This window comes from Thalassophryne amazonica, chromosome 19 (genome assembly GCF_902500255.1).
Source record: "Thalassophryne amazonica chromosome 19, fThaAma1.1, whole genome shotgun sequence".
Taxonomy (NCBI): domain Eukaryota; kingdom Metazoa; phylum Chordata; class Actinopteri; order Batrachoidiformes; family Batrachoididae; genus Thalassophryne; species Thalassophryne amazonica.
This window is the reverse complement of record NC_047121.1, coordinates 18,880,485-18,905,945: the sequence shown is the minus strand read 5'-3', so window position 1 is coordinate 18,905,945 and position 25,461 is coordinate 18,880,485. Positions and strand designations below refer to the sequence as shown.

Here is a 25,461-nt window from a genome sequence, read left to right as displayed (position 1 = left end):
GTGAACCAAGCTTAAGAAAGAAATTAGACTGAAAAACACCAATATAAAAGGTCTATAAGAAAGTGGAAAATTCAGAGAGCAAGTGTAAGGACATGAAAGATGTCATTTACTTCCAAAATTGATAAAACTAAATACTTTGAGTGGAATATGAAGTTTGGGGCACACTGAAGACTAAACCAATGCTGTGCAAATATCCATATTTCACTGTCAAGCTACTGCAAGTTTGAGTACACTTATGAATCTGTGGCGTTATTAGATTTGTTTAGAAGTTGTGATTTTCTATAGGCTAACAAATGATTATGTTGTGTTCTTGTTATTTATAGGCTTGACTAAACAAGGAAATGGTAGTGCACGTAAGGCTCAAGCTCACGTGTGTGAACAGAAGTTATTATCCATATCAGATTCATAATGAATTTATGAAAAATGACAATGTCTCTGAAACAGCTCCTCATATGTACATAAATTTTTGTACTGTAATTCTAAATTATAGCAAGTATAAAGATTACAAAACTCAAACATCCATGTTTGCAGTCAACAAAACATAACGCACCTTCAAATCACATTTACTTTTATTACATATCAAATCAAATCTCATGGCATGAATCACTAATATTTGAACAAAAACACCCGATACAATTTTCACTGCTCACTTCGTCAATGTATGTGCATTACTGGAGTGCGTCCACCAGATGGCGTGTGTGCTATGTTTACATTATTGTTATTAAAGCCTGATTGAAGTCTACATGTACTGGGCTGTAGGACTAAAGAAACTCAGAACAAAATGTTGGCATATAGATTTCCAGGAGAAAACGTCGTCCTTCATGGAATGTCCCAAGAAAGGACTGAGCACCTTTAAAGACATCTGTTCGGAATTATTTTCCTTCACGCATGTAGTCATAAACATAATTCCAACAAATTTTTGGTTGCAGGGGTATAAATTTTAGTTGGCTAGTAAACGTACTTGTAGGGAGCAGCGATCCTCTTTCTGAATTAAAAAATGTAAATGTAGGGAGACTAGTTTTGAGATACTTTTTAATATTTCCAAATTGAACAAAACCCCATTTCAAATACACCATACTGTAAAATACCTCTAGGTCTCTGCACAGTTTAAAACTCAGAGTTTTTCTTTGTAGATCTGAACTGTCAATCTGCTGTTTTAATGTGTATTTTGCCACTTTATTTTTATGCTGCCTTGTGACAAAATTTCACCATGTACAGTAAAAGCTGGAATGGAAAAGGTTTGATTGGCAGTGTGCAACTGGAGCAGTGCAGAGGTCGAAAACTGCCCGTCACTACACGCTTGGCAAAAATCAATTTAAAGGGAGCACTGAGCAAACACGTGCAGCAGTATTTTCAGCTGCAGGTGCTCCCAGGTCCTCTGACAGGAAGGGCTTCTGCGTCAGGCTCTCAGCATGCCCTGCAGCCTAGCAATAATAATAATAATAATAATAATAACAATACAGTAAAACAGGATGGGTGGAGGAGGAAGTGATTGTGCCAACAATGGGCAGAACTGGCAACAGGTCCAGGAGGCTGTGAAAGTGTTAAATACATCACTGACACTCAGTTCAGGTGAGACTGGGGGATTAAACAGTCCCTTACTCTAGATCATCTGCGATTTCCTACAAATCTCTACATCTTCTGCTCCTGAATCAGAATGAAAAGAAAATGGGATTCTGAAAAAAACAAAAAACAAAACAAAAACAAAAACAAAAAACGCTCATTTCCCAATGGACACATGAGAAGGAGAAGAGGGGAAAAGTAAGAATGATGGTCCAAAAAGAAAGAAATGTGGAAGGATGGGAAAGCAAGGAAAAGATGAGGCTGGAGAGCAGAAGACTTACTAAGGGGTTTTCCTCCCTGGGTAGAAGGGACAGCAGGCCCTGCCTTGGCCATCTGCCGTTTGGCCGGGTCAATACTGACCCTAGGCAGAGAGGAAGAGCAGCAAGAGGTCAAAGGTTAAAGGACACAGACACGTTTGGAAAACAGAGACACTGAGGACAGGAGGGAGGGGGTGGGGCAGCGGGGCGTGACTGAACCTAAACATTCAAATGACACCTATAGTGTGTGAATGGAAGACAAAAACCAAAGGGAGGTGTCAGATGAGATGATGGTGAGACCACAGAGCTGCTCCACTGCTCCACATCAGCTGATACTGATGACTCAAACAGTAGCAGATTCACTTTGTCAAACAATTAATCATCCTCTTTTACGTCAGCCTCCTGTAACTGACCTGGCTCAGCATCAAAAAGAGTGAAAGAATCTGCCTTTTAAAATTTTAACTGGGCAGCGAAGTCTCATTTGAAGGCGGGCACTAAAGGCATCAAATATGGCGCATATGATGGAATGTCTGTACTTCCGGGGACAGAAACACTGCACTTTTGCTGCATTTTTGGGCAAATTACACGTAAACAAAGTGAAAAAGCAAAGAAAAAGCGACGATGCGGTGGGAAAGCGGACATGTGTTGCGGTTTGTTTATGACCCGGAGCTCAAACAAGTGGAGGCTGTTGTGCAGGCGAGAGAACACAGCTACTCTGGTTAGCTGTGTAGGCTAACAGCAACACGACGTGTCCCATTCACCTCGTCTTCCCTTCTCCACTGGGAACCGAAAAAAAGCCTACATTTTTCACGACTGCTTCGGTGACTGCAGCCAAAAACTAAACAGGACACCATTTTCCTGCTAGAATTGACACAGTCTGTGGGAAGAGACCATCAATTTCTATTTAATCCACTAGATGGCGGATGCAGTCTGTGAGCTGTTGTGAAGCAGCTGCTTAGCGTTATTACACGTAGTCGGGCATTAGATTAAATAGAAATAAATGATGTGCTGACTTAAACTTGAGTTAAACTGATCTGAAAATGCTGTTTTGTGCAGCAACAAGCTGACAAAGCATTGTGGAGTGAGATTTCATAAGTGAGTGTTATATGTAATATAAATGACGGGGGGAAATGACTAAAATTGCTGAAAAAAGGTTAGAAAATGAATTTTTGTGTTGGTCTATATTCTGTGAAGTAGTGACTTCAGTTTTACTGCCTGAATGCTTTGTTGTCGAGAAATCTCGCACCATTCATTTAGCAATTCAATTAGAAGTTTCACTTTCATAAGTCTCAATTTATCCCTTTTTAATTGGCCTTGGGGTTTTTCTTCACATCAGGTTTTCCATCCTGAGATATTCTGCAAGAGCAAATTCATAGAACGGAAATGTTTTTTCCTCTCAATTTGGTGGATCACATGACAGTCACTTTGACACTGACATATAATAATATAACATAATAATAGTAATAATAATAATAATTTTACATAATAATAGGCCTACATAATACTATAATATACTTTTACCCTGTCCCTTATACATAAGTTACTATATATGATAGCTACTTTTAATATAGGGCAGTCACTAGTCGTAAATACCAAAACCTACCATCCCTGGTTCTCCAGACCAGGGACCTAAGTGGCTCTACACTCTTTTCTATTCTTCTATTTTACTCTTCCTTTGTAGATATTTGATGGAGGTTTAGATGGAGGTTTCAGCGGAAACCATTTTAAACCGGCAGGTTCGCTAGTTGACAGCGAGTATGCTTTTAAGTTTACTGAGCCGAACTGAATGATTTGCGCTCAAACTCCCACACTCCGCTCGGGGATTCTCTGCCGTGTTCGTGCCGGCTGTCCCTAGATGTGGTCAAATCCCGCGATATCACATAGGGGTTCAAACGAGACTTCGCTGCCCTATTAAACAGTAAGAGGCCCTACGCAATGTGACAACAGGCTCAAATGGGCTATGAACCATTTACCACCAGTGGACAGATCAACCAATGTCTCACTCGTACACGCACGTTCAGCATTTAGAAAATAAACATACATTATCTGGTTTCACCCCCCACCCCTCTTTGTGGCTCTGACATTTTCCCTCTATGCTGCCAGAACTGTTCCAAGACAAATATTAGAAAAATCACATCTGAGCCAGAGAGGTTTAAAAAACCTGTTTCATAATGAGCAGAATGTTTTACCGCTAAGGTTCAATCTAAAAAAATACCATTTCACAGCATCGCAGAGAGCAGTAATTGTTAATCACTGTGGTCAGGGTAAAAAAGCTGAACTGAACAGCAGCAGTAAAAGCGACCCCATGCATGTACAGGCAGCTGATGAGAGCCAAGCTGTTGTTGGTTATTGGACTGATTGTTGAAGGAGTCTGGTCTGCTCTCCCAATCAGCCGTCACACACTCAAACCAACCTCAGACACACAGAGTACATTTACACACGAGTTGAACATCAGCCGTGCAAAGCTGTCACTGTCTAAATTGTCATTTAAATAGCAGAATCTGACTTTCTTTGTATGACAACTGAAAATGCCATGTTAGATTTTAAACAGCACTAAAAGTAAAATCTCATTAAAAAACTTTATTATTCATCTGATATACTTCAGCTCACTCTTGAATTATTGCCTCCTTTAAGCAACAGTTCAACATTTTTGAAAATATATTCCCTTATTTTCTGAAAGCGATGCAGGAGTACATACACACCGTGTGGTAAGCAAAGTGTCAGGACACGTTCCGCCTCGCTGACAAAGAACTGGACCCAGAGACCTGGAGGCCCGTTGGTGCTTGTCACTAGATAGCGTACAATAAAGTGGACAAAAGCATACAATGTATGGGACGGCAGCCGAGGCCAGTACACGCTTACAGCTGGGTGGACTGATGATGCAAACGTAGTATCTTGTCCAAGGACACAAGACAGGTAGCGTGACACTTATAAGACTCCAGTTGAAGTTTCAAAAACAAAACCCCTCTAAACAGGGGTAAGGTATACAACATATACAGTATCTTTTAGTGTTTCTCCAACATATGCTCTACTTGTACAGTCTGCCCATCCAGGTAAATTGAGACCTGCCCAGGAAGATAAAATCTGAGTTTCACTTTTTCCATCCAAAAACAACTGAATTTTGAACTGCACATGACCGTTCGTTTGCTGTCCAGGTTCACTCAGCTCGTCATGTGTGTGCATCACTCAGCAAGCATCAGCAATTTACTTGAGGCACCTACAACAGAACCTAGAGCTAGTTTTTTCCCTCAAATTAAAAGGTCCTAAATAAAAGGAGAATAATCAAATATGAGTGAATATCCTTCATGTTTGAGTATATAATTTAAAATACAAATAAAAGTAAGTCTTTCCATGTGCTCATTATATATTAAGTTTATTTCATTATAACTTTTTTTTGCATGATCATGTTCTTAGGCTAATTTGTTTAATATGTTAACTTCTAAGTTACTTATTAATAATGAGTATTTTTTGCAATAAAGAGTTCAGAAACATTCGCACCACCACTTTAATGACATGATTCCAGAGTCATGGGACAACAATGAAAAATAATTTGCATCAAGAAGGTTGTTTAACTTGTACACCAGTATGAAAATTTCTGATGTTTCAGATGGCCTTTGGTGGAACTTGTAGATGGAATTAACGTGATGGTTATGGCTTGCACATGAATGATGATGTGCATCCTTTATTATGAAAATTTTGGGGATTAGTTTTCAAAACCTTTATTTTGAAACCTTTATTTATACAACCCCTGGCAAAAATTATGGAATCACCGGCCTCGGAGGATGTTCATTCAGTTGTTTAATGTTGTAGAAAAAAAGCAGATCACAGATATGACACAAAACTAAAGTCATTTCAAATGGCAACTTTCTGGCTTTAAGAAACACTATAAGAAATCAGGAAAAAAAAATTGTGGCAGTCAGTAACAGTTACTTTTTTAGACCAAGCAGAGGGAAAAAAATATGGACTCACTCAATTCTGAGGAAAAAATTATGGAATCATGAAAAACAAAAGAACACCAACACATCACTAGTATTTTGTTGCACCACCTCTGGCTTTTATAACAGCTTGCAGTCTCTGAGGCATGGACTTAATGAGTGACAAACAGTACTCTTCATCAATCTGGCTCCAACTTTCTCTGATTGCTGTTGCCAGATCAGCTTTGCAGGTTGGAGCCTTGTCATGGACCATTTTCAACTTCCATCAAAGATTTTCAATTGGATTAAGATCCGGACTATTTGCAGGCCATGACATTGACCCTGTGTGTCTTTTTGCAAGGAATGTTTTCACAGTTTTTGCTCTACGGCAAGATGCATTATCATCTTGAAAAATGATTTCATCATCCCCAAACATCCTTTCAATTGATGGGATAAGAAAAGTGTCCAAAATATCAACGTAAACTTGTGCATTTATTGATGATGTAATGACAGCCATCTCCCCAGTGCCTTTACCTGACATGCAGCCCCATATCATCAATGACTGTGGAAATTTACATGTTCTCTTCAGGCAGTCATCTTTATAAATCTCATTGGAACGGCACCAAACAAAAGTTCCAGCATCATCACCTTGCCCAATGCAGATTCAAGATTCATCACTGAATATGACTTTCATCCAGTCATCCACAGTCCACGATTGCTTTTCCTTAGCCCATTGTAACCTTGTTTTTTTCTGTTTAGGTGTTAATGATGGCTTTCGTTTAGCTTTTCTGTATGTAAATCCCATTTCCTTTAGGCGGTTTCTTACAGTTCGGTCACAGACGTTGACTCCAGTTTCCTCCCATTCATTCCTCATTTGTTTTGTTGTGCATTCGATTTTTGAGACATATTGCTTTAAGTTTTCTGTCTTGACGCTTTGATGTCTTCCTTGGTCTACCAGTATGTTTGCCTTTAACAACCTTCCCATGTTGTTTGTATTTGGTCCAGAGTTTAGACACAGCTGACTGTGAACAACCAACATCTTTTGCAACATTGCGTGATGATTTACCCTATTTTAAGAGTTTGATAATCCTCTCCTTTGTTTCAATTGACATCGCTCGTGTTTGAGCCATGATTCATGTCAGTCCACTTGGTGCAACAGCTCTCCAAGGTGTGATCACTCCTTTTTAGATGCAGAGTAACGAGCAGATCTGATTTGATGCAGGTGTTAATTTTGGGGATGAAAATTTACAGGGTGATTCCATAATTTTTTCCTCAGAATTGAGTGATTCCATATTTTTTTCCCTCTGCTTGGTCTAAAAAAGTAACTGTTACTGACTGCCACAATTTTTTTCCCTGATTTCTTATAGTGTTTCTTAAAGCCAGAAAGTTGCCATTTGAAATGACTTTAGTTTTGTGTCATGTCTGTGATCTGCTTTTTTTCTACAAAATTAAACAACTGAATGAACATCCTCCGAGGCCGGTGATTCCATAATTTTTGCCAGGGGTTGTATAACATTAGATAGTTCATGTTGCTCGCACCATTTCACAATAAAACATTTAATGCCAGCATCCCAGCAAATATTTTTACTGTGAAAGGCAAACTCTGTGTTCCTTGCGACTGAGTTTAACTTGACAGCACAAAAGGGATGCTAGCTAAAATCCATTTTTTGAATAACACCAACAAATTTCGAACTATTTGTACAACGTTTCAGTAAGTACATAAGATGACTAGAATATTATATTTGCTGTGAGTTCAAGTTTAAATAAACTGTGTTCAGGAGGTGGGATACTGATTTGCTGTTTAAATGTTAAATTTTTTCTGACTCTCTTCCAATAACCAATAATAAAATTGATTTTTTAAAACAATATGAAATACTATATTTAAATAACAATACAACATAAGTACACCTCTTTCTACATCCCACATTCAAACCCAGACTCATACAACCATCCATGAGAAATCTACTTAATCTCCCAATTTTCGAGAGGAATACAAACTTCCTATGGGTACAGTAAAACTCACCTAAACCGCCATCGTATTAACTGGATATTCACACTCACCGGTCAAAAACAAAAGTCCCAACGCTTTATATATGATTTTCCATGTAATTAACACCATATATAACAATTTTTTTATAACGGTATCACAGACCAAACGCCACCCCCCACCCCACCAAAATTGGTCCACCCTGACGCCTCTGCGCATGCGTCATTTGGGACCACTGCAGCTCCCCTGGGAATGTCTTCACCCAAAGCGATCAAAGGGAATAATGGATTAACCATCAGATGACAAGGTAAAACCTTTTAAATCAGTCAGTTGTAAGCAGAAACGAGGCTGTTTTAAGCAGAAACAAGGCAATAATTGGTGACGCTTTGAAATGACTGAGGTGCAGTGAACGCAGCAGGAGCAGCTCGTCATGGCTGCTGTGCTCTGATCGCTTCCTCTGTCTTTTATTACAAAATAATGCTGAATTTATGTGGAAATTATTGTTGTACAGAAGCTTCAGATATCTATCGCTGAGATAGAAGATGACTGGAGTGCAGTTTTAAGCAGAAACGAGGTGATAATCTGTGAGATACTGCCGCCGCTCCAAAATGATACATGCGCGGTGAAGACAGGGCGGACCGATTTTTTTTTTTTTTTTTTTTTTTTTTTTAGAGGGGACCGTTCGGTGAGCGACAACTGATTTTCACTCAGACAAAATGTCTTGTCCGACCGCAATGCATTCCCATCAAAAACCCCCTGCATGTACCGGACAGAGTAGTATGTACGTGCACAGTAACAGAGGTACAAAATTAAAGTTCAGCACTGACACTCTTTGATTATACTGGTCAACACGATTTTTCTTGCATGGAGTTTTTCAACGGCTATTGGGTAATTTGGGAGCATTGAATCCAAATCTGGTGTTAGTTTTTTTTTTTTTGCCAATCACATCACATTTTTGAGATATGAAAACATATTTCTCGTATTAAACATTGAAGCAAAAGCTGCAGTCTCGCACACCTCTTCGGCACCATACATGAAATGGTGAAACTATGACACACAGAGTGATGTTGATTGAGCAACGTTATAGTTGTTAAAAATACATTCATTCGTATTATTATTTCTACTACTACCAAGACTATTAATTGGGAGTGTTTCTGTCCTCTCGCCCTGTAGCTATACAGCTGAAGAGTTTCCCTGAGCAGGAGGAAAGCAGACACAATGACGAGAAAAACTTGTTTATGTGGAAAGCGCGACCTGACTGACTGGTAAAAAGGGTGAACCACGTGCAAGTCATCAGACTCAGACTGTGTATCTCTAAAGTGAAGCAAAATGAAACATGTTTTTAAAACTTGCAGCACTGCAACACTGACAGAGAGCGCCATGTTATCATTACATTGTCATCAGTTCTATCACTCTCTGATGCTACAGTTAAACGTGTAATGCTGCTATTGATAACTCATTTTATTTGCTTCAGCCCCACAAAGACGTTTACTGTGAAACTCAATATTAGGGAGGTGAATGTCATTAAATTAGCAGCATTTGGTGGATAGTGACTAAAGTTTCCTTAAAAGCAAACAAACCATATTTAAACAACACATTAAGTCCGAAAGCATTTTTATATTTAATTAAATATTGCATTTACAAAATACATGCCATCACATGTAACAAAGCATGAAAAATGCGACTCAAAATAACTGTCATTATCTATTTAAATGCTGGAGCTGCCTCAACATGCCAAACTTTTCCACTGTTTAGACTAAGTTCCAATAAATGGTAAAGCTGAATAAGGCCTTATCCTCTCTGTCCTGTGTGCACAGCTGTATGTGTGCATACAGCTGTATGTGTGCTGCATTCAGGGGTGTAACTAGAAAAGGAAACCAATTTTTGTCACTGGTAAATTTTTGAGTGTAGTTGGATTAGTGAATACTCTCAGAGTTCTGTGTAATAATGGTATGTTTGAACTCCTGCAAATACTATATAGATAATACTATATAGACAGGCCAAAACAGCCTACACCTTTGGGTCTATCCACCAAAACACCGCACATGAAGTGGTGCTGCTGCCTTAAATGTGTCCTGACCTAAGGACTGCTCAGCCAGAATAATCACATCTGAATTTTAGTCGTATACTGAAAACAGATGTGATCAACAACAATCTTCCATTCATATTGAACAGAAGGTGCAAAAAAAAAAAAAAAAAAAAAAAAAAAAAAAAAAAAAAAAAAAAAATCCAAAATGTTGAACTTTTATAAACAAAAATAAATCACTAGCAACAAATTAAATACTGTCAACTTGTGTAACCCAGGCATGTATGTCACTAAAAACATCACCATGAATGTAGTATGTAAATGTACCCGCAGAGTTGGTTCTGCTAAGCAGGTTGTTAGTTTAGTGCCAGCCGCTGAGTTTCAAAGTAGTTTCAGTGAAATTGTTTTGTTAATTTTCCACAAAGCAAAACGCAGTACAAGAGTCCTACCTTTTGGCAAACCTGAATGACATGTTTCTACAACGGAATCAGACAGAAAAACAGAAAACGGTGAAGGAGAAGTGAAAAGAGGAGGGAGAATGAAGAAGCTCAATGAATGAACAAAAATGGGGTGAAAAGAATCTTCAACAGTGAAGTCATATTCAGAAATTAACAAATGGTGACTTCCTCATTTTAGGTCAGTCATTGCCGGAGTGAGGTCACTAGCATGGATTTCAGTTTTACAATCTTTTCATGCAGCAAGAAAATGTTTCTTGTGAACACAGTTTCACTCAGTATATTGTAGAATATTGTAAGTTCAAATTCAAGAATAAAGTGGTACAAAAATTTGCATTATTTCACTCTTCAGCTTTTGGTCAGCTGTCAACACAGTCGTCGTCTAAGGTCACTTTCACATCATGTGGCTGGACCATGATCCAAAATGTTACATTTTTCCCCTTGATTTTGTTAACCAAACTGAAAGGAAAAACCATGTGTTACCAAACTGTCCCATCACTGGTCAGATGTGTTGAGTTTATGTTCTGGGGTTCATGTGACATGATTGTGTGCAAGATTAAGTTATTTTGGTAGACTCAAGGGGTGTGTGTGTGTGTGTGAGAGAGAGATCCAAAGTGCAGGTGTCTCAGTATTGAGGATCCCAACAACTGCAAAGGATAATAAGATGCCCATTTTCACCTGGCTGCAGCAGGTAGATGGTTTCTTTCCAGAGATGGGCCGGTTGTGTGTCTGGATGGTTAATATATGCATGACCTGTGGCAGTTCCGTGGCATGCATGGCAGTGGCGTGTGGATCTGACCAGTTGACACCAGCTTCGGAAAACAGTGGAGATGCTAATATCACTAGCCTCAACCAGTTTTTGGGCATGTCCCTGTACTACACAAAGGTGAAAGCCCTGTAATAGTCATGCTTTATTCACATTTGGTTAAAATATTGGTTTGTTGGTTTGCACTAGTCACACTTCAGTCTTACTTGAACTACACAGAACTTTACCTTTTTCCCGCGGCCTATGGTCTGCCTATTTATCCTGAACCACTCAGAATGCATATTCACGCCACCTCAAAGAAATCAGATGATCTGAAGAAACAATGGTCAACAGAAAGACCAACCAGGGCAGGTGTGAAAGCGACCTAAGAGAACTCTTGTGCAACAAAATACCTTTATTTCTTTTGTATCATCGAGCAATGTCAACCAATTTCTCTCCTTCTGACCTAAAGAACCCATACTTAAGTTCTGATTGCAATGTTTCATATGATTTTTGATGGATGGCTAAAATATGGCAAGAACATGCACTGCATGAAAAGTTGTATACGCAGTTGTGTTCAAAATAATAGCGTTTTAAAAAGTGAGAAAAGCTCAAAATCCTTAAAATAGCTTTTATTTCCATACATGCAAATGCACTGGGAACACTGCATATTCCAAATCAAAACAGGAAGAAAAATGTGTCAAATTTAGTAATTTACAGAAAGTGAGAAAAGAAAATATTATGCTGTCCAAAAACAAACAAACAAAAAAATTAGCATCTATCTTCCATTTTTTGAAAGAACAGGTGTCAAACAGGTGGCCTTTATTTATGGACAAAGGCAGGAAATTTTGTACACGCTGCTTGTAGTGCATTAGTAAAACTGGTCGCTCCAGACATTGTTCAGAAGAACAGTGTATTTAACAGTGTATTTATTTAAAAGTTGACTCGAGAGGGGAAAAGTATAGAAAAAGATAGGATCTGAAATGTTTTAAAATAGCAACCAAAACCCAAAAGATGTGGTAGAAAATGGAAAACCACCATTCAAACAGATAAAAGAATAGCCAGAATGGCAAAGAGTCAGCCAATGATCATTTTGTGGACTGATTGTTCTTTTTGGGTCTAGGGGCCAGAAACAGTTTATCAGGTGACCCGCAAAAACTGAATTCAAGCCACAGTACACTGTGAAGACAGTGAAGCATGGTGGAGCAAGCATCACGATATGGGGATGCCTCTCATACTATGTTGGGCCTATTAATCACATACCAGGGATCATGGATCAGTTTTAACAGGTTAAAATACTTGAAGAGGTCATGTTGCCTTATGCGGAAGAGGAAATACCCTTGAAATGAGTGTTGTAACAAGACAATGACCCCAGACACACCAGCAAGTGAGCAGCATCTTGGTTCCAGACCAACGTGACTAATGTTACGGAGTGGCCAGTCCAATCCCCAGACCTTAATCAAATAGACAACTTGTGGGGCGACATCAAAAACACTGTTTCTGATGTAAACCCAAGAAATACATAGGAATTGTGGAATGTGGTCCAATCGTCCTGGGCTGGAATACATGTTCACATGTACCAGAATTTGGTCAACTCCATGCAACACAGGTGTGAAGCAGTTCTCCGAAACGCTATACAAATAAATATTAGTTCAGTGATTCACAGGAATACTAAATCTTCAAGCATTTTCAATTTGGACAGTAAATGTTTGAGTTTATAAAGAAAAATGGAGACACTGCTATTTTGTTTCTGAACAGTCTAATATTCCTTTTTCTTTTGTTTCAATAAAGTAATAAATTGGATACATTTTTCTTCATGTTTTGATTTGGAATAGAATGTGTAATGTTTCCAGTGCATTTGCGTGTATAGAAATAAAAGCTATTATAAGGATTTCACGCTTTACTTTATTTTTTTTAAACATTGTTATTATTTTGAACACAACTGTATATGTTAATGCAATAAACAATTTCATGGAGGACACAACATTTAATGAATCTCAGTGACCAATTCTATTCAAACCAATTCCAAAAACAAAATTTAATTGAAGAAAAACAAATTATGGTCAATTTAGAGAAAATTCTGTCAGGCAACCAGGCAGTGACTTAATTTAGACCTAAATCAGCACAGTGAGCATCGCCACAGCATCAAATTAATCATTCTAATTCTACAAAGCAATGTGTTGATTGGATGGTAATTTCAACAAACAGATTATATTGTCTTCGGGGCTGGAGTCCATCCTCATTTTATTTAATTCAGAATGTGGGTTTGAGTCAGCATTTACACTTTCATTTTAAATTTGACCTCTGAACGAACTGAACACAAGAGTTCTAAACCCCAACCCCACACAAGAATGCACCACGAGACATTTGTGCCTACCTGCGGGTAAGTTTGGAGGTAAGTTTGGAGAAAAGGTTGCTGGTTCCACGGCTGCGGGTCTGGGAGAAGGGTGTGGCATCGTGGGAAAGGGTTGGTGAGGCTGGTGGACCATTGTAAGTGGCTGTGCGTCGGTCTCTCAGCTGGCCCCCATGGAAGGTGCTGCGGCTGGCAGTGCCACGTGGGAAGCGAAGTCGGTCAGGTGTAGTGGCATTGGTGATGCTGTGGGTGGATGCTACAGGATTCCTCTGGCCACTGGGGGAGACGGCGGCACTGCTGAAAGGAATTAATTATTAAATAACTGAAAAGAGTATAAGGTGGCACCCTGAGAGGTTAGGTTTTTCCAATGCAAACCTTAACTTGTCTTTTAGTTTGAAGCACAGACAAAACCAGTTCTATATGTCATAGCAACACACCTGCCACAGCAATGTGTAGATAGAAAGTTGACTTATTCATGTCACCTTTCGACAGAGAGCCTGTATAATGTTTGTGTAAGGTCAAAGGCCAATGATAGTGAAAGCACAAGTGCACAAGCATATGGATGCAATGGAAAAACTGCATTACCATCATTTCACAGTTTCCACCTCATGCTCAAAATGTCTGGCGTTACTTTTACAACATGGGATTGTGATGTGCAGGTTTTACAAAAATAACTGGATAGACGTCAGCAGGGCAGGAAATGACAAAGCAAATAATTTGACCAGCCAGAGCAGCTGGTGATTTCAGGCACTGAACCAATTGGGCTTCTGAATTTCAAGGGCCACTCTAATATTTCAAGTATGCAGTACAATATCCCAAATGACGGGTTCAAGTTGGATGTCAACATTTATACAGAAACATTGAAAGCTGTACATAACTTACTCTTTTATTGTAACATTTTTTTTCTGCAAATAATGTCAACAGGTTGAAAATGCAAATTAACAGTAAGAATGTGAGGAAGATCTTTTACACCGTATCACTAAGAGGCTTTTTGTTTCTCTTCAAAAGATACTCGGCAGACCAGCTAGTATTGAAAAAATAAATAAATAAGTAAAATTGTTTCATGCTGCATATGGGGTGTGGGAGGAGTGACGCCTATTCATACAGTGGTGCAGTTTGTGTCACTTGAAGCAGTTTTTATTGCAAAATTACGTACAATTATTTTACTCTCATCCGCCTAACAGTTTCTGCACCCAAACTGTGAAAAACATTTGCACGGTTGTGTCAGCAATTTACTGTGGTGGACACAGACCACAGGCAGACCTGTTCCAAGAATGAACAACTGAATGTTAGTTCTCATTCTGGAATGGTTTTATGACGTGACAGATATCTTCTGAACATGCAATGTTCTAAAAGGCTTCTAGCCAAGACATGCTGATAACAGAAGGTGGACAAAGTCCCTGTCAAATCACTGGAAGTACAGAGTCAAGTCCCAAGTCATGTGCCTTGACCGTCATGTGTTGGGAAATGACTTATTACTTTTGGTGTCTTAAAGTGAGTTGAATGACCTTCACCCACATTTATGTTTTTAGGAAGACATTAACCAAATATGTACTGAACACACAGAATGCAAAGCAGCTGGCAGGTAGCAGCCAAAACTTAAATTTCACCAGTGTTTGCCAATTTCCCACCCTGAACATCAAGCTTTTAATGGGCACTGAAACTGCAGTGCGTTCAGCTCGTTATAAATTAGAGCAGTGGTCTTAAATTCTTTCCAGATATGGTCAAGAAGGTGAAGATTTTCATTAGTACTGATCACATCAAGAGGTGATGGCACTGTCCAATTCCGCCCTTCAATTCACTGAAACCAGCTGGCAGAGTCTGTGGATGTTATGAAAACCTGCACCCTACTGACTGTGTGTGGAAGAGGTTTGAGACCAGTGAATTTAGAGACCAGACAAAAACAGACCATATGACGCTCAGACAACATGAGAGCCAGTGAGCAGTGGGGCTCACATCTGAGACAAACAGGTGAGGGGTCCAATGAAGACATTTAGGGTTGAATATCACAGTAGAAGATGCAGGAAAAAACAGGATGAGAGCCATAAGTTTGTTACTGTAAGTGCTTATAGTGTTGTTGACACACCAGGTAAGAGGCCCACAATTTATGGCAAATACTGAAAAATATTATCACACACAGAATTAAAGATCCCGTTTGTCAAAATGCTGGATTGGCAGTACAGTGTGGATATATATTTTTCTCCACTTGTGCCTCGGTGTTTTTGTTTTACTGTCTGAAATTAACAGCAAATACGCACAAAAGAAAAGAAAAGAAAAAAAAGAAAAGAAAAAGTAATTCCAAATCAAAGCACCCACAGAGTCTCACGTCACCTTCTCAGATTTGGCTGATAAAATTCACAGGTGGTCTGACACCAAAAATATGGCAACATCATGCCTAATAAATAGATTAAATTAAGTTGTACTGACCCCAACCTCTAAAGGGGACAAGTGAAACCAAACCAGGGCCTAACATGTTAACTTAATCCTTCATTAAACCTCTTTGAAAAGTTCTATTTCATCTATCTATGAAAAGTATTTTGGTTGATAAAAATTACAGATGTTCCAATAAGGTTTTAAAAAAAAACAAACAAACAAAAAAACAAAAACAAAAAAGAAACCCTGATCCCTATCAGTCACTTAATATCGAGAATCAGCAGACACCAAGTCCTGATCAGACACTTGCGTTTTTCTAGATATTACACTAGCACAGAGCCTATTGCAAGCACATTAACTGTTCCAATGTAAATGCTTGACAATATAACAGCTCTGCCATGAATTAAGCCCCTTTATGATGTTTAATTTTTTTTAATAAACAATTTGATATGGCTCATTAATTCCACTTAATGCAAAACTGTAATAGTAAAACTAGGACACACAGTAATATTGATTGTTCATTTCAGTTGTTGAAAATATATTCATTATTATTTGCCAAAAAAGAAAAAAAGAAAGAAAAAAAAGTTGCGTGTAAGTGGGGGGGGGGGGGGGGGGGGGCATTCCAAGTACTTGCTGGTAAGGTTACATTACATGTGCCATCTGTAAGAAAGACCTGGTGCATATATGAAGCAAAGGAAAGTGAAATATGTTTTTAAAACTTGCACCGTGGGTGTGATGGCTGTTATCGCGGTATGACTGCTGACTGATTATGATCTCTGTAATTAAAATAGACTTGCTCCGTATTAAAAGTGAAGGGCAAAGTTAATGTACTTTTAAAATGCACAAAGCAGCTCTATGGAGATCTCAGCAGCAGCACAGACTACCATTTTGGACCACTGGCACCGCAAACATGAAATGAAATGAGGAAATGTGCACAAATTTGGCGAGTTAGGTTTATTAGATAATGATCGATCAATTAAAAAAAAGAAAAAAAGAAAAGAAAATTGACCCGGCCAATGCAAGCGATTGGATTGGGATTTCCCTGATAAAAATTCCAAACATGCAAGTTATTTATTTTACTGGGTCTTTGTTGGTGAGCATAAAAGTTAATTTCAGACGTTGGCACAAAAAACAGGTTTGACGCACACGTTTGTTTCTGTTGTTGGGAGGAAATGACTGCGATATTTAGGTCAGGGTGTCACAGAGTATAGGGCAAGTTGGGTGTAGGTTTAGCAAGGGGAAATGGGGGCTTAGACATAAGACGATACAGACAGTAGTTTCTGAAGGCCCTGCTGTCTTACTTGGGTGAGTAGTAGTCCAAAGCGTAGTAGGAGTGGGGGAGTGTAGCCCAGCCTGCCTGGCAAGCGTACAAAGGGCCAACGGTTTGATACCTCAGCCGCACTGAACTGGACGAGGCACCAAATGCAGTAGCAGCAAAGTCGGAGGGGCTAGTGGCACAAGCCATCTCAGTCATGCTGGTCATGCCACAAAGTAAACAATACCGGCCCAAAACCACATGCAGGCAGAAATGAAAGATAAGAAAAAGGAAAAATATATACAATAATTAGAAAGAAATAAAGAAATTAAACAAAAGACATTCTCTTGGTGGTATCCCTTCTGCTTTTCCACAAATTACTAAAATCTCAAAATATTGACATTAGAATCAACAAAAAGGTTTTTGAAGGTAACATTGCACAGAGCTCTCCAAAATCCAAATTTACCCATTTTTAATTTGCAATAATGAGAAATATTTGTTTCCACTCAATTTACATTAATCTTGAGAAAAATCCTCTAATACAAAAAAAAGGTGGGGGACATTTAGATGTTATTTTGGCAACAGACAACCCAGTTGGAAATTTTGTAGGGACAGACTGCGAGAATCCTTAAAGCTGTACAGCCATTCAAATTTCATAAAATGGACAAAATTTAGTTTCTACCAAAATCCAAGCATTAGAATGTAGGTTAATTTTATAACGTGTTGCAAAATTACAGCTCATTTTAATGAAGAGAAGATATTTGTCTGTGGGGAATTCCATAGTGAATATTTTCTTTTCCTTCTTACGGCATCTTCGAGATGGACTGCAGAAGGAAGTGTGTGTGTGCATGCATGAGGTTTTGAGATTACCTGTGACCTGACCTATTTGCCTGACGCATGTTTCCAGGGTGTGCACACTAACATCTGCAAGACGTCTTGTAAATCATTTCAGATGTGTTATCTGGTCTCAAAAACAGCGGTTTTAGATTTAGAGGTGTTTATTTCTCATCAGCATTTTCAAAATATGATGATTCCCAGAATCCCTTGCACAGAAAGGCCTCGCACAATCTGAAATGGCTACTAAATGGAGATCATGGCTTGAAATTCTTCCCTTCAACAATTTCAATTATTTCCAGACACTGTGAATTTAGATCATATGATTATCATTAATCTCTTATTTAAATGCAAAGGTCATAAAATTATAGTGGTGTCCAAGAAAATTCTTTTTATGACTTTAATCTTAAAAAAAAAACCCACAGAAGCTGTACAGCTTTAATGGAATAAAGTGTCAAGTGTAGATGGGTGGCTGAATGTATTTCAGCAAAAATCCGTTTGCTACTATGAAGTAAGGCTGCACAATTCTGGATAAAAGGAAAGTCGCTTTTTTTGTTTTTAAAGAATTGAGATTAGAATTCTAACATTTTTTTCCCTAAACAAAAAGTGCTCCAAACGTCTGTGGAAAATCCACTGAAACATAATCAGAGTGTGCAAAAACCACTAATGGAACACAGGAATGCTTTTTTTTTTATGTTACAGTCTTATTCTACATTGGACAAAGTTCTTTTTTTATACACAACAACAACCCATAATGACAATGTGAATAAAGTTTTGAGATTTTTGAAAATGTATTAAAAATAAAAAACTAAGACATCAGTCATGTACGTAAGTATTCACATCCTTTGCCATGACATTCAAAATTGGTGCATCCTGTTTCCACTGATCATCCTTGAGATGTTTCTACAGCTTATCTGGAGTCCACCCGGTGTAAATTCAGTTGATTGGACATGAATTGAAAAGACAAACACCTGTCTACATATAAAGTCCACAGTTGACAGTGCATGTCAGAGCACAAACCAACCATGAAGCCAAAGGAATTGTCTCTAGACCTCTGAAACAGGATTGTTTCAAGGCACAAATCTCAGGAAGGGTAAAGAAACATTTCTGCTGCTGTGAAGGTCCCAATGAGCACAGTGGTCTCCATCATCCATAAATGGAACAAGTTCAGATCCACCAGGACTCTTCCGAGAGCTGGCCGCCCATCTAAATTGAGCGATCGTGGGAGGAGGACCTTAGACAGGGAGGTGACCAAGAACTTGGTGGTCACTCTGTCACAGCTTCAGCATTCCTCTGTGGAGAGAGGAGAACCTTCCAGAAGAACAACCATTTCTGAAGCAATCCACCAATCAGGCCTGTATGGTAGAGTGGCCAGACAGTAGCCACTCCTTAGTAAAAGGCACATGGCAGCCCACCTGGAGTTTGCCAAAAGGTACCTGAAGGACTCTCAGACCATGAGAAATAAAATTCTTTGGTCTGATGAGACAAAGATTGAACTCTTTCACCTGAATGCCAGGTATCATGTTTGAAGGAAACCAGGCACCACCCCTACAGTGAAGCATGGTGATAGCAGCATCATGCTGTGGGGATGTTTTTCAGCAGCAGGAACTGCGAGACTAGTCAGGATTGAGGAAAAGATGAATGCAGCACTGTACAGACGCATCCTGGATGAAAACCTGCTCCAGAGCGCTCTTGACTTCAGACTGGGGTGACGGTTCATCTTTCAGCAGTACAATGACCCTAAACACACAGCCAAGATATCAAAGGAGTGACTTGAGGACAACTCGGTGAATGTCCTTGAGTGGCCAGCCAGAGTCCAGACCTGAATCTGACTGAACATCTCTGGAGAGATCTGAAAATGGCTGTGCACCAACGCTCCCCATCTAACCTGATGGAGCTTGAGAGGTGCTGCAAAGAGAAATGGACAAAACTGCCCAAAGATAAATACGCCAAGCTTGTGGCATCATATTCAAGAAGACTTGAGGCTGTAATTGCTGCCAAAGGTGCATCAACAAAGTACTGAGCAAAGGGTGTGAATACTTATGTACATGTGAATTCTTAGTTTTTAAATTTTTAATAAGTATGCAAAAAAAAAAAAAAAGAAAAAAAAAAGAGAAACAAGTGAAGTGCTGTGAATACTTTCTGGATGCATGGCAGCCCGGTTTGCTGTGTTGTAATTTGCTCGTGTTTTACTGTTTAAAGTTAAATGCAGTAAATTCATTTAGAGGCACCACAACACAGAGTGAAATTATACAACACTGCTCAGTGGCTGCTCTCCTCGGACCATCACCCTGCTCAACACTGCTGTGCTCGTGCCATTCAGCTGGGGGTGGCCAGCTCCCTGTGCCACACCCAGGTATCATCCCGATAAGGATAGTCCCAGAGGTGAGCAGTACCATGAAACAAAGCAATAACACTCCAGAGGAGAGATACCCGCATGGTCAGTTTGAATTCAGATAAAATTAAAGTGTTAAGATTAATGACGTGAGCGCTTCTCATCTTGTTCATTTAAAATTTAAATTTAAAACACTTCCACCCTACAGAATGTGCAGTACGAGCACAGTAGGGATGATTACACTCGTATAGCTATCACCACCATTAGCAGGATTTTGTGCACGCGTGTGCATGCACGCACAGTGTTCTAGGACTGTGTCATCATTTGGTAATGAAAAACTCAGACTGCTTGTTTTAATACAGTTGACACAAAATTTAAAGTGTATCAGAATCCTGTCCCTTAAGAAATGAGATAGTTTAGTGACATGAATAAAGATAACCGTGAAGCAATACACCAAACAGTGATCCAGCAAATTACTATGCACCATTTTACGAAAACAATTAGTGTAATGTATATAAAGATTTTATATGCACATCTCATGAAGGCAGAAAATCTCACCTATTCTCTTTTCCATTGGGAATGACAGACAGACGGTCTGTGTTGTTTCTGTCACTGCAAACATAGGTGTTTCTCCTGGTCATTCCCGCTGATGCAGTGATATTCTGAAGAGCAAGAGAAGAATAATCAAATACATGACCAATGTACAATTTTTATTGTGTCCATTATATCAAACCGGTGAGATCAAAAGGCTGTGCATGTACACCGTAAACATCTCCTGAGGTGCAGAAATGAAATTAAAACTGTACATTAGAGCGTGTAACCAATAACATCACTCACGCTTGGGCCGGTGGTTGCACCTTTCTTGCGGTCAGGGATGTCAGCCTTGTTTGGATTATTTGCGTTACCCAGCAGAGGGCTGGACGGGGGGATGCCACGAGTTCCTGGAGTGCTTGGTTTGCGTAACTGGAGCCCGCCATCCTCCTTCCCGCTGTTCTCTGCTGTGGTGGTTTGACTCCTTTTGGGGTGAGTCATTCCAGGGGGTACATTCTGACCAACTACAGAGGACAGATTTATATTTTACACGTTTTATCCTAAATGAATCTGAATTTAGAAGCTTTACCACCCACCCTCACCCACATAGTTATCTTCACTTTTGTTTTCTTTTTAATCTTGTTTCGGAAGCCTTGGAACTTGTATGTCAAAAAATTGGGGGGTGTAACAGTACACAAAAAGCCACAGTTCAGTATGTTTAAAGTATAGTGGAAACAAAAAAAAAAAAAGACACAATAAAGACATGGGTGCCGATGTTCTTAGGATAGTGTGTGACTGAATAGTTTCCAGATTGTTATAAAATGTTTCTTCAATTCTTGTGAAATATGTTTTAAAAATAACGTGACTTGTACGCTGGTGTGACTTACAGTCCAGAAAATACAGTAAGTTAAACGGGCGATGAAGTTCTTCTTGATAAAGGACTTAGTGCAGCTGCTGAAGTCACAGCTCTGACACAGCACACAGAACAAAGTAAAACGACTGACAGAGGATTATATGACACCGACAACACAGAGTTATGCAAATAAGCAAAAGGTTAAACTGTCTCCACCATATGACTGGTTTCATTCAACTGTTTTTATCATTCTTGTTTCCAACAATAGACTACTGACAAAGTAATCTCTGTGAGGCGGTACAACAGTGGCAACGAAGCATATAGTCTGGAAATAACGTATATAAAAAAATTCACATCCCCGTAAAGTTGTCATGAAAGGGGAAGCTAGCTACAGAGAGCAAAACTATTTTTGAACCAGGATGCAAACGTCTTTATTCTGCAGTAAAGGTGGACCATTTTAACATGGGCGCCTCTGAGAACTGACTTCTTTTTGGAGCCAGCTTCATTGTGGTGATTCCAAGCCGAACCAGGGGCTGACGCTTGGGCAGAGGATAAAGAAATTAGGTCTGGTGTCATGCACTGTTGCATCTACCACAGAACTGACCTGGATGCAACCATCCATGTAGACACTTCATCCTTACTTCTCCAAGCAAATGTCTATCTGCTGCAGCCAGACAATCCAGCCACCGAGGTCCTCAACACTGAAGCACCTACCCTGTTGCATCATGCAGAGAAACATTCCACATGGCCAAATGATGTAGCTAACCAGTTCCAAATGATCAAATTCCACTGAAATTCAAAGTTCCACTAATTACAAACTATACAGCACATTCTTACCAAGTGTAAATGCCTTGCTATAACAACCTTAGCTCCAAGCTAGTGGATGTATCGTATTTTGACTTTCACTAAGTGTTGTATAAATTCTTTCAATTCATGTATTTTAGATAATGACACTGTTGCTACAGTTAGTTATGATGCTACAGCCAGCTGCTCGCCTTGCCCATCAGCTCCCCAGCCGGCAAAACCCAGAGGGGGGAAACCCATCTTCCATGAATAAAAGTCCAAAAATGTATTTTTTCCAATTAGTTAAATTAATTGTTCTAATTAGTTAAACGCATCAGGATGGTGGATGAACTAATCAGTGAAATCACCTGTCTTTTTATAACAGGAAAACGCAATACATGGACTTTCACTCGAAGCCAGGGTTTTCCACCTCTGGCAAAACCCTTTTATGCTTTCTGCAAAGGGAAGGAAATAAGTGAACAAGTCACTGTGGAGTCACAAAGTTTGGAGTGACAGATATCACTCATCAGCAGAAGAACCAGAATTTCAGTGGTTCCACGTTATAGCTGTTAAAGTCAAGCAACATACAGCACTTTTTTTTTTTATTTTAAAATTATTAGGGGAGCTACAACCACTACCTTTGCACAACGCCCCAGGACTAAACCAAACCAACTTTTTTAGTTTCCTGAGATGACCCCAAAACACAACCACGATGTTCCCAAAAATAAAAACGGGCCTCAAGCCAGTTATCCAAGATGGCATCCAAGATGGCTGCCAAAATAGGGTTTTTCACTAAATACCGTTAAACAACATATAAACAACTTAAATATCAAGAGATTCAATGGGAAGACCATTGCAGGTCACAGCAAACTCATTTGTGCCTAAAGTAAATTCATTCATGGGTTTAAGATTCAAAATGACGTCCAAAATGGCTGCCAATAGACCCTTATCATTGAAACTGTTGCAAGTCATGTATCTGTTAACTTTACAGATACATATACATATATATATAATATATATACATACATACACATACACACACATATATATATACATATATATTCCAAACAGTTCCCTTTGAGGCAAGATGACCAGACACTGTAGACAATTTCTCTGTGATTTTGGGAGCAATGACCAAATGGTTTCATCAGACAAGTTCCGAGAGCAAATACGTCATCATGATTATTTTATATAGCGGGCGTCAGGCGGTTGCAAAGCAGGATGCACTTGCAGCATGAATTGTGTGTGCAGTACGGGAATCAAATTTGCGCAAGTGTCAAGGTGCCTTTAGTCTTCCTAGAGCTCTCTGCTTTTGGCCGCACTGAGCGCTTTAAGTTGACTCTTTAGAAAGGCGCTGTGTCCTGACTGCAGTCAGTCAGAGGCAGCAAAAGGAGAGCATTTTAGCTGCTTCTCTGTAATATTAGTGATATGGTCACAAACTCCTGCTGCTGTTCACAAATGTAGACGTTCACAAAACATAGTGATCTGATGCTTCCATTAAAACTTTGTGCAATCCAGCAGTCCTATTAAATCTGACAGCACTGTTACAACTCCTCATAACACTATTCACCTCAGACATCTAGTCTGTTAAATCCACAGCATTGTTAAAACATAACAAAAACAACAATAACAAAACAACAACATTGAGTCTTTATGTGACTTGCGTGATGTTTGTCCGACAACAGCAACAAGTCTTTTGAGCAACGCTGTGCCTGAAGCTTGGTCACTAACTGGCAAGCCCTTGGACCACACATACATGTGTTGTGTGTGTGACTGATGTGAATAGTAGTTTTTATTAATTTCATCCTTAAAGGGGACTGCAGGCCAACTCCATTCTACCAGTATCTTAAAGCCAATAGTGAGTAGTAAGTGAAACAAAAACCAAAGCTGGTGTTACTAGATATGATGTCTTCCAACATAACACCAGCAAAAGTGATGCCATAACAGAATAATAAATAATAAAAAAAACAAACAAACAAACAAAAACAATAGAGAGTCCAATATTGAGATTAAAACTTGTGCTCATGTACTCCATGAAAATTCAGTAAGGTATGTCTTCTATAATACATTCCAATTCTAAGGTAGAACTCTACTAATGTTTACTAATGTATATCTAAATATCTAAAAAAAAGAAGTAGTAGTAGAGTAGAGCCACTTAGGTGCATGATCTTGAGAACCATGTTACTGTCCAACGACCATAATAACAAATCAGACAGAGATGTCACCTTGTTCGCGGTACGCTCTGCTTGTGGTTAGATGAGACACTTCTTCTGGACTTGAGGTGGGGAGGGCGCTGGCCGTTAAGCTCACTGTTGGGTCTTTGCTTGGCCAGAGACAAGTTGCTGCTGGACGCTGACTCACTGGGCTCCATCTGACAAACAAATTTCAAAATATACACATTACTCATGTGGCCAAACTGAGTAATTCACACATAAAATTCTTACTTGTCAGGGATTAAAGACAAGTTGCATTTCTTATCAAACAGAAAGGAACCGCAATCAAAGACAGGGTTCTCTCTGGGGCTCAAAAACTGAGTCACTGTGGCTAACTGGTGCAATTTCAATTAGTCACAAGAAAAGTTGATTCACCACATGTTTAGAAGGGTCATTGAAGTGTGTAAAATTTCCAATTTTGATATTTTATGGTGCGTTTACACATAAGCAAGACGCGTTACGAATGTCATTTTTCTGTCATTCGTGACACATTCCTGACATTCTTAATGTGACTTAATGTATCTGAATAGGTTTCTTAATAGCGCATGTTAGTGTGTGATATTCTTGATATTCGTGGAGCATGTTTTTGGCTGTCAAAAAAAATCTTCCACAAATGTCACACACCACCCTCATTTCACCTCACGTCGTGGAGGTCGCAACTGAGCGTATTGGTCCGTCTTGATGAGTAGTGATCCTTAATAGAATGTGACAACATTCGTGGTGGTTCCTATGATGGTTCTTGGAGCCCAAACTGTCACGCGTTATTATAAAGTGACACGGAAACTGTCAAGTTTTGACACGACTTGTAACGCGGTGTCACATTTCACTGCGCGCCACGACGGATTACCGTTTTCTGTCCTGTGCGCACAATTAAACTCGGCTCCACAGCGTTCAGTTTGATGCACTATGCCGAAGAGGAACAGTGACGCGAAGTCATCTAAGTGTCGTTCCACAGTTTCCTGCTGAAGCTCTCAGGACGCTACT

General features: G+C 39.3%; 1 protein-coding gene across 1 annotated transcript in view; it reads right to left on the bottom strand.

The window, feature by feature from the left end:
* The window catches only part of mark3a (MAP/microtubule affinity-regulating kinase 3a), a 134,300-nt gene that overhangs the window by 8,821 nt on the left and 100,018 nt on the right, over positions 1-25,461 (bottom strand). Inside the window, 5 exon segments of the mRNA XM_034160012.1 lie at positions 10,197-10,223; positions 13,325-13,597; positions 20,656-20,759; positions 20,935-21,169; positions 24,505-24,635. Coding sequence (XP_034015903.1) covers positions 10,197-10,223; positions 13,325-13,597; positions 20,656-20,759; positions 20,935-21,169; positions 24,505-24,635 — 770 coding nt within the window.